The 13,589-nt window shown below is 51.9% G+C and overlaps 3 protein-coding genes across 3 annotated transcripts; 1 reads left to right on the top strand and 2 right to left on the bottom strand.

Annotated features, from left to right (window-relative positions):
- Positions 1 to 3,375: 3,375 nt before the first annotated feature.
- Positions 3,376 to 4,275, top strand: HER10_EVM0007161 (metallo-beta-lactamase superfamily protein; the record flags this gene model as incomplete). The annotated part of the gene is made up of 1 exon (XM_035476727.1): positions 3,376 to 4,275. One exon carries the CDS (start codon positions 3,376 to 3,378, stop codon positions 4,273 to 4,275), a length of 900 nt encoding a protein of 299 aa, XP_035335069.1.
- Positions 4,276 to 4,579: 304 nt separating this feature from the next.
- Positions 4,580 to 6,338, bottom strand: HER10_EVM0003889 (uncharacterized protein; the record flags this gene model as incomplete). Its single annotated transcript, XM_035473551.1, has 10 exons — positions 5,790 to 6,338; positions 5,730 to 5,732; positions 5,649 to 5,678; positions 5,520 to 5,592; positions 5,398 to 5,434; positions 5,252 to 5,342; positions 5,162 to 5,198; positions 4,965 to 5,115; positions 4,836 to 4,906; positions 4,580 to 4,776 (listed from the first exon to the last, which is right to left on the bottom strand). The coding sequence occupies exons 1-10, from the start codon at positions 6,138 to 6,140 to the stop codon at positions 4,580 to 4,582; spliced, it is 1,041 nt and encodes a 346-aa protein (XP_035334836.1). The 5' UTR covers positions 6,141 to 6,338.
- A 3,191-nt stretch (positions 6,339 to 9,529) lies between these two features.
- Positions 9,530 to 11,783, bottom strand: HER10_EVM0012066 (uncharacterized protein; the record flags this gene model as incomplete). The annotated part of the gene is made up of 5 exons (XM_035481469.1): positions 9,530 to 10,443; positions 10,495 to 10,594; positions 10,655 to 11,141; positions 11,201 to 11,591; positions 11,696 to 11,783. 5 exons carry the CDS (start codon positions 11,781 to 11,783, stop codon positions 9,530 to 9,532), a joined length of 1,980 nt encoding a protein of 659 aa, XP_035335425.1.
- Positions 11,784 to 13,589: the final 1,806 nt, after the last annotated feature.

Here is a 13,589-nt window from a genome sequence, read left to right as displayed (position 1 = left end):
TTTTTGAGAGAATGACTGTGGGTGAGGTAAAGAGTGGCAGGGTTCTTCGGACCGAGCGAAGGGATGAGTATGTGTCTCGTGAGAAGATGGGATGGAGAGCCTCAGATTGGAGGAAGGGAAGCTTTGCCTTATAGCTTATAGGAGAGCGGCTCTTAACTGACTCTTGACAAGCTTTCCGTCAGGGCCAGGATACGTGGGAAATCCCATCTTCCAGCCAATATCAACTAGAGTCTAGTGCAACCCCTCGACCCCGGTTCATTTGTTTCCAACGATCGCCTACACGCCTCCTCAATATCGCCAATGTGGAAGAACACCAGTCAAACTCGACGAGGGTGGTTTCCACTCGTCCGGGTGACCGGGTCCTCCCCATCTCGGTCGAGTCCTGGGCGAGACCACAATCACGGGAAAGCGGCGGATTGCTCCAGCGGTAGACCACCGGGGGGCTGGTCCTCGTGGTGTGCCATATAGAGTAGACTTTTACGTTAGCGAGCGGCTGCAGGGCAAGGAAAAGACCAGCAATCAGACGAGCCGCAGGCTCGCAGCGGCACTTGAGGTCACATCGGGGCTCCTCTCCGCCCCGCACACGGAGGACGGCGGTGCGGCTTCGTTTCGAAAGGGGCCTGGTGGCTGCATTCCTCGAATTTCCGTCGCTGGCTCATCTCTCTGGCATCTGCTACATGGACGGATTACAAGTGAAAGACTGCTCAGATCGACTTCATGAGTATACGTAGCTCGTCTGATTGTTAGAGTGTTGTCACAATATTGCTACTGAGCAGGAACCGAGCCGCCCACACGGTGTAAAGCCTCCAAACCATGGACATCCCTCACTCTCCTCCACTTACGGCTAACCGATGGCGCAATACAATTAATCTGGTTCAGTGGTTGCTGTGTGCCAGAAAGGGGCGTTGGAGGGGAGGGGGGCTCTGTCTTTCGTGTTTCACGACGTCCGTCGTTGAGCAAGGGAAATCTCCGCCAATCGCGGGCTCTCGTCGTTGAGGTGGCCCGTCCTCAACATCGTGGAGCACTGGGAGTTGGACCACCGACCACGCGGACTGAGGGCGGAGTATGGAGCTTCCAAGCTGGGATGTTCCCAGCGGAGAAGCCTTGCCCTTTTCGGCGACTAAATACGACCCGAGTCGCCGTACACAGTAAGTGGAATACTGGTGAGATTGATGAGGAAGCAGTAACTCGTCCCCTCTTGTGGCCCGAGTTGAGGTGTCTGGTGCCTCGTGGGAAAGATGGCGCGAGGAAGTGAAGTTAGTCGGTCGAAGAGAGAAAAGGGACCAAGCTGAGCCTAACCCCGCGTTGAAGTGCAGAACTTCTTCCCCTTTCGAACGGGTCAGCCGACGGGAGCGCTTGTAGGCTGGCTCAAAAGAGGTTGTGACGGCGGAACCATTCACGCCGTGCAGTGTGTGCCTTGTTCCTGATGTTCCATTCTTCCAGAATGACTGCCTCATTGCAGTGGAAAGTTCGCCCAGACGCGGGCCCAAGACGGGATGCCGGCACTTGCTCTCGAGCTGCTTGCGCCGCACTGAGTGGAGGGGGCGGAAGTCAGATTTGTTGAACTCGTTTAAAAGACGGCTAACCGGATTTCCAAAGGGTTTGTGATCAGATGAACATGGCCGTCCTACCCGAAGGGGCAGCAGTCTGCTTATTGGTGCAAATTGTTCTCGGTGCAACGTCTGAAGGTGTCTCCAAGCTTTTGGGGAATCGTGGCAGGGGTCATCCTGAGGGTTGGCAAAGCTTAAACGAAGAGCGCGAGTCGAGGTATCTGTGCGGATTCCTCCGTACTCGTGTTGCGCGCTGTTAGCGCAAAAGCTTGTCATGGGAGAGAGGGCCACTCAAGGCCTCAGATATGAGAAGGGGAGAGCTGGGGGGCTTGGTGATGATTTTCCGTTAGTGTCTATGGTGTCATCTGTGCTCTCATCTTGTTGATATTTCTTATAAAGCAGACGAGGTCGATAGTCTGGTCTAGATGCTTGTCGCGATGCCTGGGTGGGAATTCGCGTTCGGAAATTTGGTTACTTAAAAAGGTTGAAACTGGGGTAGGGTCCGTAGGGAGCTTAAAAGCAGATTGCAGGGTGAGCTGCGATGCGCTGCGGCACTACGGGAATAAGAAATCCCTATGGGTTCGACTCACCTCGGTGAATCGGTGAATCGGCAGCCATATCGTTCGGCGACTCGGTGCGGGCCCGGTGACCGGAGTGGTGATCGGAGCTACACCGAAAGCCGGCCTCTTTGCCAGGAGAATGGGCCACGCTCCGTGGCTCGAATACATCCGCGCTTTTCTCTGTAACGCAGTGCACTTGTCGGCCGAGAAACATGTTGTAGATTTACTGGGAATTTCTATACAACTTTTGACCACGCAGAGTACTCCCCACTCCGAAAGCAAGACGGACTGTGTCCTAGACACACTTTTCCGTGCTCAAGAGTCGATACCGTATCATAGGAGGTTTGGAACAAGTGCAACCATATAAAGGTTGCCACGTTCAAATCAACCTGAACCTGCGGTGGAATCGAATTGATTGGGGAATCTCGAGAAGAATCGTGAGGGAAGAGATCTTTTCCCACCGTGCGCCAAGCGTGCTCACCTAGTTTTCGCTCGGTGGTTTCTGTAGGCAAGATCTTCAGATTCTGGCATTGCGATTCAACTTCAGGAACAAAAGCTGGTGAAAGATTGAACATATGCATCCGGATGAGGCGGCCCAACGACAGACAATCCACAAAGATCGAGGGTAGAAGCTAGTCAAAGATAGGTCTGTCAGATCGCCTGAATATCTATGGTCATGTGCATCCCTGCTAGTGTGCCGCATCGCCGGGTCGACCCCATAACCATGATTTCGGGATCAACCATCTGTCAATTCGTAACACACTGCTAGATTCATGGGCAATATCTCACCCTCACACACACAGAAACTGCTGGCTGATGGATTTCGAGGCTGATTGGAATGCGCCTCCTCAAGCAAGGGATCCTGCGGTTACCAGGGATGCTCATTGCTGACATCTTCGGACTGGGGGCGGATTGCGGCTGGCGGAGCTGAATGCTTATCGGAATGCTCATAATTGGCCAGAATACGGCCAGAGGAATTCTTGCACCGCGCCGGGAAACGGGTGCCTGCATAATGGAGCTGATGGGACTATTCTTAAAGAATCCCGCGTGGCCAAACGAACGTTGGTTAGCCTGAGTTCAGTATTTTTTTTACCCCTCGACTGACAATCGACCCGAAATTTTGGAAGCCGTCATCAATCGCAGCTGCTGTGTAGAAGAGAACAGCACTACCTAGCTTGGTATCAACGAAGACACGAAGAGTCGAAGAAAAGCACGAAAAGAGCACACAGATATCCCAGAAAGCAACATTAGAAAGAGCTGCCATCATGGCGCACACCGACAAGATCTCGCTCGAGTTCATCACCACCGGCAACGTCTGGATGCATACCGGGATGCAAGGCCAACCCATAGAGAACCGCAATATCGCCCTCCGCTTCCTCCGCTCCTTCACTGGCGACTGGATCGGTCCCATGCCCCTCGGTGCATTCCTCATCCACCATCCCAAGGGCCCCATCCTCTTCGACACGGGCGTCTCAACGCACTGCACCGAACCGGGATACTTCCCCTGCTGGAACCCGGTGCCGGGCATCCTCAACAAGCTGGAAGTTACAAAGGAGGACGGCATCGTCACGCAGCTCCGGAAACGCGGCATCGAGCCGACGGATCTGCAGTTTATCATCATTAGCCACCTACACCACGATCACGCCGGCGGACTGGAGGTTCTTGCTGTCGAGGCGCCCGATGTGCCCATCTACGTCGGGGGAGAACACTGGGATGCCTTCGGAAAGCATCCAGTCTATGCTGCTATGCAAGGGTGCACGCCAGACCGGTGGCCTAAGGATTTCGAGCCGCGGATCCTTGACTTTGAGGAAAAGCGCGCCGTGGGGCCTTGGGGTCGGTCGTGTGAGCTTGCACCAGGCGGGACGATTGTCGCGGTCGATACGCCGGGCCACGTGCCGGGTCATATCTCGTTGATTGTGGTGGGTGATAACGACGATGGGAGCAAGACGAGGTATTTGCTGACGGGAGATGCGACATATGCGATTAGTGTGTTGGATAAGGAAGAGCCGGATGGTGCGAATAGTGACCCTGTGGCGGCGTTTGAGAGTTTGAAGAAGATTAAGGCGTATGCTCGGAGCCACGACGTCGTTGTGCTGCCGAGTCACGATCCGGATACGCCTAGGTTGCTGAGGGATAAGGTGGTCTATCGGCCTGGAAAACATTAGATGGGTGTCGCAGTAATACTCATGACAGAGGAGATGGCACGGCTGGAAGTTATAGGAAGATAGACCGAATGTGGGACTCAAGAGTCAACAGAACGTGCAGCCCTTTATCGTAGGACGAGATGTGAGAAATGTCTATACTTTGTGGTATGCTCATGATATAGAACGACCTAGGCAGAATTAAAGATAACAGAAATCCTCGAGCCATTTGGCATGACATCTACGAGCTAGATCCAATCAAAACTGATTACTTTAAGGAAGCAAGTGCAGATGCATCTCCATGCTTTACACTATCCATCGCCAAACCTTACACTCCTGCCGAATAATGACTTCGCAGGCTAGACAACACGTGAATCGGGCGAGGAGAGGCCACGCCAGGAGGAGAGGGCCGCTGCTGACACAGAGCTCTGGTAGAGGTCTTGGTACTGGAGTCCTCCGTGGCCTCACGGGTGCCCGTACTGCTGCTGTTCATCATCCAGTGAATGACAATGGCTGAAAATAGAACTGAAACAATCATCAGCCCAATTAATTCCAACCAGTAGGAACAAGCTCCAGGGGCTTACTATCGCTTGTGCAACACATCATGCATAGCCACGCAACCTCACCCCGCAAACCCACTATGGTGATGCAGTTACTATGTGATGTTAGCATATCATGACTTCGAGGAGTTGTCTTATATTTGAAATACTTGCAGTAAACTGCTGCCCATCGTAGCTATCGATCCTATAATGGTTCTCTTGGCCAGTTGTCGAAGCCTACGGTTCGGGGGGTTGTGAGAATGAGCGACGGGATGAAAGTAACGGAAACCGGTGGTGGAGGGCAGCCACCGCAGCGAATATGTCCCTAATGACCGGTTAAAAGACGTCAGTGAACGCAAAGTTCAACTTACTACAAAGTGGCTGCAAGAACAGAATCGTCAAGTATACCTAGACTACTGATAAGCATCTGTACTGTGAGCTCCGACGGTGCAATCCCTTACAGTTGCGATTGGATCTATTGCAATGAGTGGTATCATCGATTGCCATCGAAAGTAGATTCGACAACCACCACCATACAAATCCCAGACAGTACTAAAGTGGAAGAGTTGGTGACTAGCCTATGGTGTGTTTGCGGAAAGAAACTTACTCTGCAATGTTGTAGCTGCTAATCGTACCGTAGATGCCTAGCGCCAGAAATCAGCCAAAATGCAGGAGAACCTCAGAAGCAGGAAGCTTCGAGGGAGACAAAACATGGTTGGGTCAACCCACCGATGACCAGAAAAATGTTCCAGAGATACAGCTTAGACCTCAGTCTTGCTTTCTTGGTGCTGCGAATGACGTGCTTCGGCAAGACTCAGTATGGGTTCAGGCATTTGCCTTTCTTTAGTGTATACTCACTGCACGATCAACAAGAAACAGGAAGATGAACTAAAATATGTTACTAGAGGAATCAAACTCATTTGAAAATGAGGCACTCACGATCTAGGTTTGTTATTTAGCATGCTAAGATCCATCATAATATTGATGAACAACTCTTACCTTGCTTCCCATGTAGATAATCGGGCATAGCAGTGCTGTCGCTCTGCAGGTTGCTCTGCTCGTACCATTTCCTACCACAAACTGCATGATGAGGGCAGAGACTGAATATGCTAGAGATGTTCCGTAAATGAGAAAAACGAGCCAGATGATCCACGGCAAGTTTTGCCAGCCCTTCCTCCTGACTCTCATTGCACGCAGTGTGATGAAGCTGGATAGTACACAAGCGGTTGTGATTTCGATGATGCAACTGCAAAGCTTTGCAGCGAACGGGCTGTGATACCAAATCTCTTCATCATCTCTCTTGCTCAGAGTATCCATGGCTAGGGCGACTCCTGGTGATATGGCAGTCATCGCAATGTCTGAGCTGAAGGTATTGTCCCAATGTTGTTCTAGGCAAGGTTGTGCTAGGCGAAAGTATATTCGGCTCAAGATGTATGATTGATGTCGAAATTATAACGGATAGCGCTTGGCGTCGAGATTCGTTGAACATTTGGACGGGACGCCAATTAATATCCCCACAGGTAACCTTGAGGCTCTGGCAAGAATATGAATGGTTCAAGCGGGCTTTCGGATTGTCCGTCCACACTGAGCGTCGAGGCCCTCGAACATCACGCCACAGCTCCCCGCCGTTTCTAACGCATGTGATCGGCTGTACACCTCACAGCGGTATTGGACGGGGCGCACTGGCTTATCATCACTGGCATCGAGGAAAAAGAAAAACAGTTGGCGGTCTGATAATTACTTCCGTGTGCAATTGGGCTGCCCGCCCCGGTGCCGGCATCCTTTGGCAGATCATGCGAGACTAATGTACAGTACCAAGGAATTGTAGACCGGCAACACCGAGAGAAACGAGAAAAGCGCTAGACAGGGGATAGGCGCTAAGTTATAAAATGATAAATCCTTAGGGTGATATGTTCCTCTTTGATTCGCTCAACAGACTGCGATGCCTTGCCCACACCATTGCAGAAGCATGCATCTCTCTGCATAAGTCTTCAGCATGGCAGACGTCCCTCCATCTGAAAGAGGAATCATATTTCCTCGCGATAATTTAACCCTTTAGTTTTTCCCACGCCTCAAAGTGGCGAGATCTTGCTCAGAAACGTCACTTGGGGTGACGCCTAGTTACGTCCTCATAACTAGGTAAGTGGAACGGATTTTGCCATTTGCATGTCTGACCCTCAACCCTCTTTGGCATACCAATGTTTTTGAAAGGCTTCGTCCAAATCTCCTCAACTGCCATTTTCCGTTCAAATTATGAAGCAGTTGGTAGTACTTCGTCTAGATCCATGAAGCACATTGTTTTCATCTACACCGTCGCGTGGCGCGCCCTTCACGCAGCTTGCGCTGTGCTCATCTAACATTGGACTCCGGGTTGTGCCAAGCGATGCGATTTGATTGGAAGGTCTCCCCGGCAATTAATTTACCCAACCACCTCAGTTGGGGGTGACGCAGTACGGAATAGTGATGCCATAGATATTGCCGGTCTTTTTGTGAGGAGTGGCGATTGTGACGGCGAAAGCTGGATGAAATTTCAGAAGTGACAAAGATATTGCGATGGTTTATCTAGGGTCTACTAATAGAATCCGGGGGCGAAATTCAAGTAATAACGTTTACATGTTCTATGAGTGTACTGAATACATCGGGTTTAAGGAAACCACGGTAGCTTGCTGCAGGCGTGACCCTGAGAAGGAGCATCTACAGTAAGGGTGAGCTGGAAATATTCCCCGGATAATCGCACAGTCTTCTCTCCTGCCAAAAGAAAACCTCGTTCATGCTCTCGCATAAGGCTGAGACTTTGCGAATACGGTACAATAGTCTTTTGATCGTCGTCATCTACATGACTGACATCTCTGCGCATTTGGACAGTGACCATTGTGACATAAGTCTGCCATCACCACAGCTCCGTCAAATCCCACAGAGTTCAAGGAGTCCATTACAATACCAGTTCATCGAGCTTTTTGTATTGATTCCTCAATGCTGCGTCATATGTGATCTCCAAATGAGCTCGGCAGTCCTGGGGACTACGATCTGCAAAGAAAATTAGGAGCTAACGCTCACCTGGTGGCAGCCATCAGGATCCATCACTGAATAGTAACAACACACTAGAACATTCTGTCCTTCCGTGCTTCGATCGATGCTTCGACGAAGAAAAAGAAAAGTCACCAGCATAGCTTCTAGAAGGATGCACCTTCGAGAGACGGTAAAGATCGTCAGTCAACTTTGACAGTCTCTGGAAAAGTGATGTGGCTAACGGTCCGATGCAGTCGCTGCTCAGTACTTCGAGGGATCGAAATCTCATTAAATGACGATACAGCTGATTCTCATAGGACTCGGACTTGTCCGGCATGCCCCCAAACTTAACGCCAGTTCCTCGTCATATGGCGTGTTTTCACCGACGCAGTCCACAGCGGCATCGCTCATGGCACGCAGCACTCAGGCAGAGAAAAGCATCAAGCAAGTAAAGATCATTATTGTGATAGGCTTGATTCTGGATAATGGCATTCTACCCAACCATTGACGGATACGAGCGCCTGCATGTGGCCTCACTGGTCTGCAGACCCGACTACACCAACGACGAGTGCCAATCTGACCGTGTGGGAAGACACACCGCTTCGAACCACAGGGGGGAACCAAGAAGATGTGCCCTAATAGGCGTTCGGACGAGATAATCCGGACTAACATGTCTCGTAGGCGCAGCTCAGATCCCCCCCTATCCTGGCCTGATAGACCGCCAAAGAGGAAGCAGAGTGAATTTAGCCCAAAAGAACTGCGGGGGCTAGACCTGTAGGAACGGATTCAAAGCGGACGACAATCCAATCAGTTCGCCTGTCAGATATTGTGGCTTTGCCAACGGTCATCGTACTTGGGTATGGCAAGGGGGGGGGGGGGCGGGGGGGCGGCGTTGATTCCATGTTTAAGATCGAATTAGGCGAAACCCAAGGCTACCCGCTAGTTCATGCCCTAGAGACGCTGTTTTGACAATTGATTAGGGGAAACGGTTACTAGTTCTCGTTTCTTGCTAGAAATTTCTTGTATAAAAGCATATAGAAACTAGCATGTCGATTAGACAAGGGACTTTCCTCTTACAATCGGTCTCCACAGGGGGACGAGCGACGATAGACCTGTGAGCGATATGGGTGAGACGGGGTTGTAACTTTCGAAGAGACCTAGACGTGCAAGCCCGCATACCTCGTTCACCTTCAAGCTCTTATCGGGCCACTACAGAAGCTAATACGAAAGATGCGTTGGAGACCCTACTTGAGGGGATAATAGCCATGCCTGGATGCTAAGATGACTGCCATCGCTTCAAAAATGTGAGATAATTCTTTCAACACTCATATTGGTTGATATCAATGCCTACCTAGCCCGAGGAGACCATGCTGCAACGTGGATGTTCTAACCTTGCTTTGCAGGTTTTAATACGCCTAAGGTAGGATTAAAGGATTAGTGAACCAAAGCGAGGATATCAAGACAGTTAGATGGACATGCAAGTGCATACGCATGTCTATTTCTGGAGCTCGAATTGTTAACTTGCTGGACGATCTCTTCATTTTGCGGTAGCCCTAATTTGAGAAAACTGAATAGTTACCGAAAATTGCAGAACTAATTCGAAAACATTTTACATATTCCTCTGATCACGTGTCGAGGATCTCTTAATGATTGTCATCTCATTTGATCTATTAACTACACACATTATCTGGTTGATGCACATCTACCTCTGGACAACTACCAACATCCCCTCAAACACGGCACAAACGGCCGTTCTGAGTCGGGAAACCATCAAGCTGGCGCGTGACGTACCAACTCTCGCTACCGACGCCCAAGTTGGCATAGAACACACCAGTGGGATCAATCTTTTGCTTGAATGCGAGAAGCCGGGCGTACTTCTCGGTACCGTAGAATGACTGCTGGAAGTCAGGCTCAGTCACGTCACCCTCGCTGGCATATCCGCCACCGCCAGGAGTGACATCCCGCCACGGCTTCATCCACTCGTTGGTCAAAAGCTTAGACTTCTCAGCGACAACCTCAGCGGGCGTGCCAACGTCCCAGCCCATGACGGAAATGGCAAACATGGCAGCCCCACGCCACGCCGGGTTGACGGCGTTGTCGGGGTAAGGGCCGGGGCCGCCGGTGATGCCGAAGCCAATGATCTGACCGCCCTTGTCGCTGAGACCCTTGATAGCCTCAAAGGTAGCGTTGAACTTGGTGGCGTCGGAGAAGTTCTCAGTAGGGAAGAGACGGCACGCCGTCTTGGCGGCCGTACCGCCGACGGACTCCTTGGGGAATCCGGCCTTCCAGGCGGGGAGGAAGCTCTTGTGCTCGGTGTAAACGGGATCGACGGTGATGCCCAGCTCCGTCCACTTGGCAAACAGCGGAGCGGTGAGCTCCTTGAGTTGGACGAGAGTCATGTTGGGGGCGAACCAGGGGAGCATGGTGAAGGTGAGGGCATCGGGGCCGGTGTGGAAGATGTTCCAATACTCGTAGTTGCCGGCCGCGTTCCAGGTGGGAAGTCCCTCCCAGTAGGCCTTGACGCCAGCCCAGAAGGCTTCGTGGCTGACGGTCGCGCTGGTGCTGAAGCTGAAGGTCATGACGGCGATGGTGTCGATCTTGGGGTAGGCCCTGACGACGTATGAGGTCACGACACCATAGGTGTCTTATGAATGGTCAGCTTGTGTTTCCTTTGATGGGAAATGGCTCAACTTACTTCCACCGCCGCCTCGAAGAGCCCAGAACAGCTCAGTGTTCTGCTTCTCGTTGGCAGTAACGAAGCGTCCATCGGGGGTAACGACATCGATGCTCAAGACCTGGAGAAGTAAAAGTCAGTAAAGTAGGTTAGTGTAGAACATATTAAGAAACATTCTTACCGAGTCAGCAGCAATGCCATACTTGGGCGACAGCGGTGAGTGACCACCACCAGCAAGGTAGCCTCCAGCATAGCCGACAGTCATGCCCTCGCCTCCGACGGCAGTAACACCGAACTTCTCAGCTGCCTCATACAGCTCGAAGCCCTGAACGCCGGCACCAACCTTGATAGCGGGGCCAGAGTACGAGGAAGTGGTGTAGGTCTGATAGAAGTTGATGCTCTTGAGGTGGTGGGTCCAGACAGAGAGGGCACCGGATCCGGAAGAGCGACCGTTGAAGTCATGGCCAGTGTTCTTGACCACGAGACGAATATTGAGGTTACGGGCAAAGTTGACTGCGAGCTGGATCTGTGCCACATTCGTGGCCTTGACGACGTACGAGGGGAAGCCACCGACGGTGCAGGTGCCGGCGGAGCTGTTGTCAACTGAGGGCGGCATGCAAGTCAGGCCCTGGTACAGAGGGCTCATGACTGAGGTTGGATCCTCGGCACTTCGTATCTGATTAGCATGTTGGAATCAGAACGTAGAGGAAAAGAGGCTTTGGCTTACTGGATCGTAGAGTTGGTCCACTGATTGGTGATGTACTGGCAGCGAGTGGCGTCATAGTTGCCAAAGTCATCAAAGCAAGAAGCGCCAATAGGCACTGTCTCGGTGACGGCAAATCCGGTGAGGAGGTTGAAGACGCTCCATACTGCCTTGTTTGGCCAGAGGAGATCCCCGGGATAAGTTTTGCACTTGTTGAAGGTGCGGGCCGTTCCAGAACGCTTCTCCCCGGCGGCAGTGGTGTCAAAGTCAAATAGGGAGATGTTGGAGAGGGAGAGGTCCGTGAGGTTGGCCAGAACAGCGTCTGTCAGCTGGACGCTCTCCTCTTTCAAGAGATCAGTGGAAGCGGCAACGACAACGGGTTCAGCAGCTGGGGCTACTGTGGACTTGTTGGCTTCTACAATATGAGCGACAGGTTAGTCATGGTACAAGTCGTAAAGCACTCGCATGTGAACGTTCAGGGGTTCAGATGTGGAAAGTCAAAATGCGAGATCAACATACCGATTACTGCATCGTCAACCACAATGGTCTGAGCGTACGCCAGAGGCAGGGCAGCGGCCAGGAGGAGGGCCTGGCTGAGTCGAGACATATTGTGTGCCAAGAGATTTGGGGGTTGAGAACTTCAGACTGAAGGAGTAAAAGATTGGACAGAGGGCGCGACAAGAAGCGGGTTTGCGTGCTTGTCAGACAGGAACCTCCAATGGTTGATCACCGGGTTTGTGGCTGGCGGTGCGGCGGGAAAGAGGCGAGCGTGCAGAAACGAGCAGTAGACCACGGGATTTATAACATCCACGTGGAAGCGTTGCATCTTGCCATCCTTCCTTTACACACCGGTGACACTACGCGTATGGTTCGATAACAAGTGCGAGATATTCCCACTACCGTCCTGCCCGTTGTCGATAGTCCACGGTTGATACTGCCTACCTGAGCCCGCCGACATATCCCGGCCGTCCTCGCAGTCGTGGCGGAGACCTTGCATTCGATAGCGGCAGAGGCCACGACATCTCACCAAATTACGATGAAGGACTCAGGGAGGAAGGGACCATTTGGACGAGAAGGGATCTTGGATCCGCCCCCGGGCAGGAATTGCACCGGGGCCCGGGCTCGCTTACACAGATCTGGATGTCTGTTTGGCCAAGGGGTTCGGGGGGGAAGTAGACTAGAGCAACGTTGGTGGCGAGTGTCGTTAAAACCCCGCGCCGGGGGTTACAACGGCGGGACATTAACAGCATCGGCATTGCAAAACTGCGCAAGTACTGTAGCAGGCTGGCTGGTGTCTCCAAGACCGTGGTAACAACTTCTTCTAGACGTTCTCTCCCGAGTGCCGGCGCCGCACCGCCGACACTAACGATTTAAGACCATTGTCTGTGGGCAAAAGTCTACCGCACCTTTGGACGAGCTCGTCTCTTGAGATGGTGCTGGATAGCGGCTGTGGCGTCTCCCAACTTTGAGCCAAGCTGAATAAGCCCCGTCTATTTGTAGTCTATCCGTACCTATCAGCGTCTGTCTTTCTCCGAAAGGTTTGGTGGCGAAGAGAGTGTCGGGAGCTGGAGATCATTCATATGGAACATGGCCCCCCCGGTGAATCTTCTGCACGCTTTGTCCTCTTCCGAGCACCGCCGCTCCACTGCGTACCTTGTCCGCAACGAAATTCCGGCTGTCCGCGTCACTAAATCCCCACTACAGAGTCTAGGGATCCCCGAAAAAGGATCTTGGGGTTTGGTACAATGGCGGGCAAGACTGAGGGATTTGCGAACAAACTGCCCATTATCCACATAATAAGGGATGTGGATAGCGAGCCGTGCCTCTGGGGAAGACGTTGAGTTTATCTTTGCGATCTTGCTAATGTCTCATAATTCGTCAACTAAGTAAGATCAAATCAGACTGGACGGGTAGATGAACCATCAAATCGGTCAACCCATCTACCAAAGACATGTCCAACCGACATGTCAACCGACATGTCAAGATCGGGCAGAGAGAAATCGTACGACTTTTCCCATAGCCCCAAACGCGTTCCTCATTGCAACCCATGGAAGACACCGCAAGAGTCCAGAAATTGGAGAGCGAATCTTTGAGGGGATATTTGCCGTCTTAAGGGGGTTTCCTCTCTGCATGATTGTCTGCAAATTCGTCCTGCGCCAATGCGGCACAGCAAACTCTGTTTTTCTTCAACCCTGTACACCGGGTCACATTCGGAAATCACTACTTGGTCGCCAAGGGGTCAGGACTCAATCCGAGTCGCTGATGGATTTTCTACGATTCATTCACACCAATCCGCTAGTGCTCAACAAGACATCAGCTCCACCTCGCACCTCTAATGCCTAACGGTGGTTGCCTGCATTTATTCAAAGGCGAAAACATCCTCGCAAGCCTCGGCCGAAGCGATGAAGAAAGA

This window comes from Colletotrichum scovillei (assembly GCF_011075155.1).
Source record: "Colletotrichum scovillei strain TJNH1 chromosome Unknown Contig00004, whole genome shotgun sequence".
NCBI lineage: Eukaryota > Fungi > Ascomycota > Sordariomycetes > Glomerellales > Glomerellaceae > Colletotrichum > Colletotrichum scovillei.
Note: the sequence above shows the minus strand (reverse complement) of the source record. Positions and strands in the feature narration are given on the sequence as shown.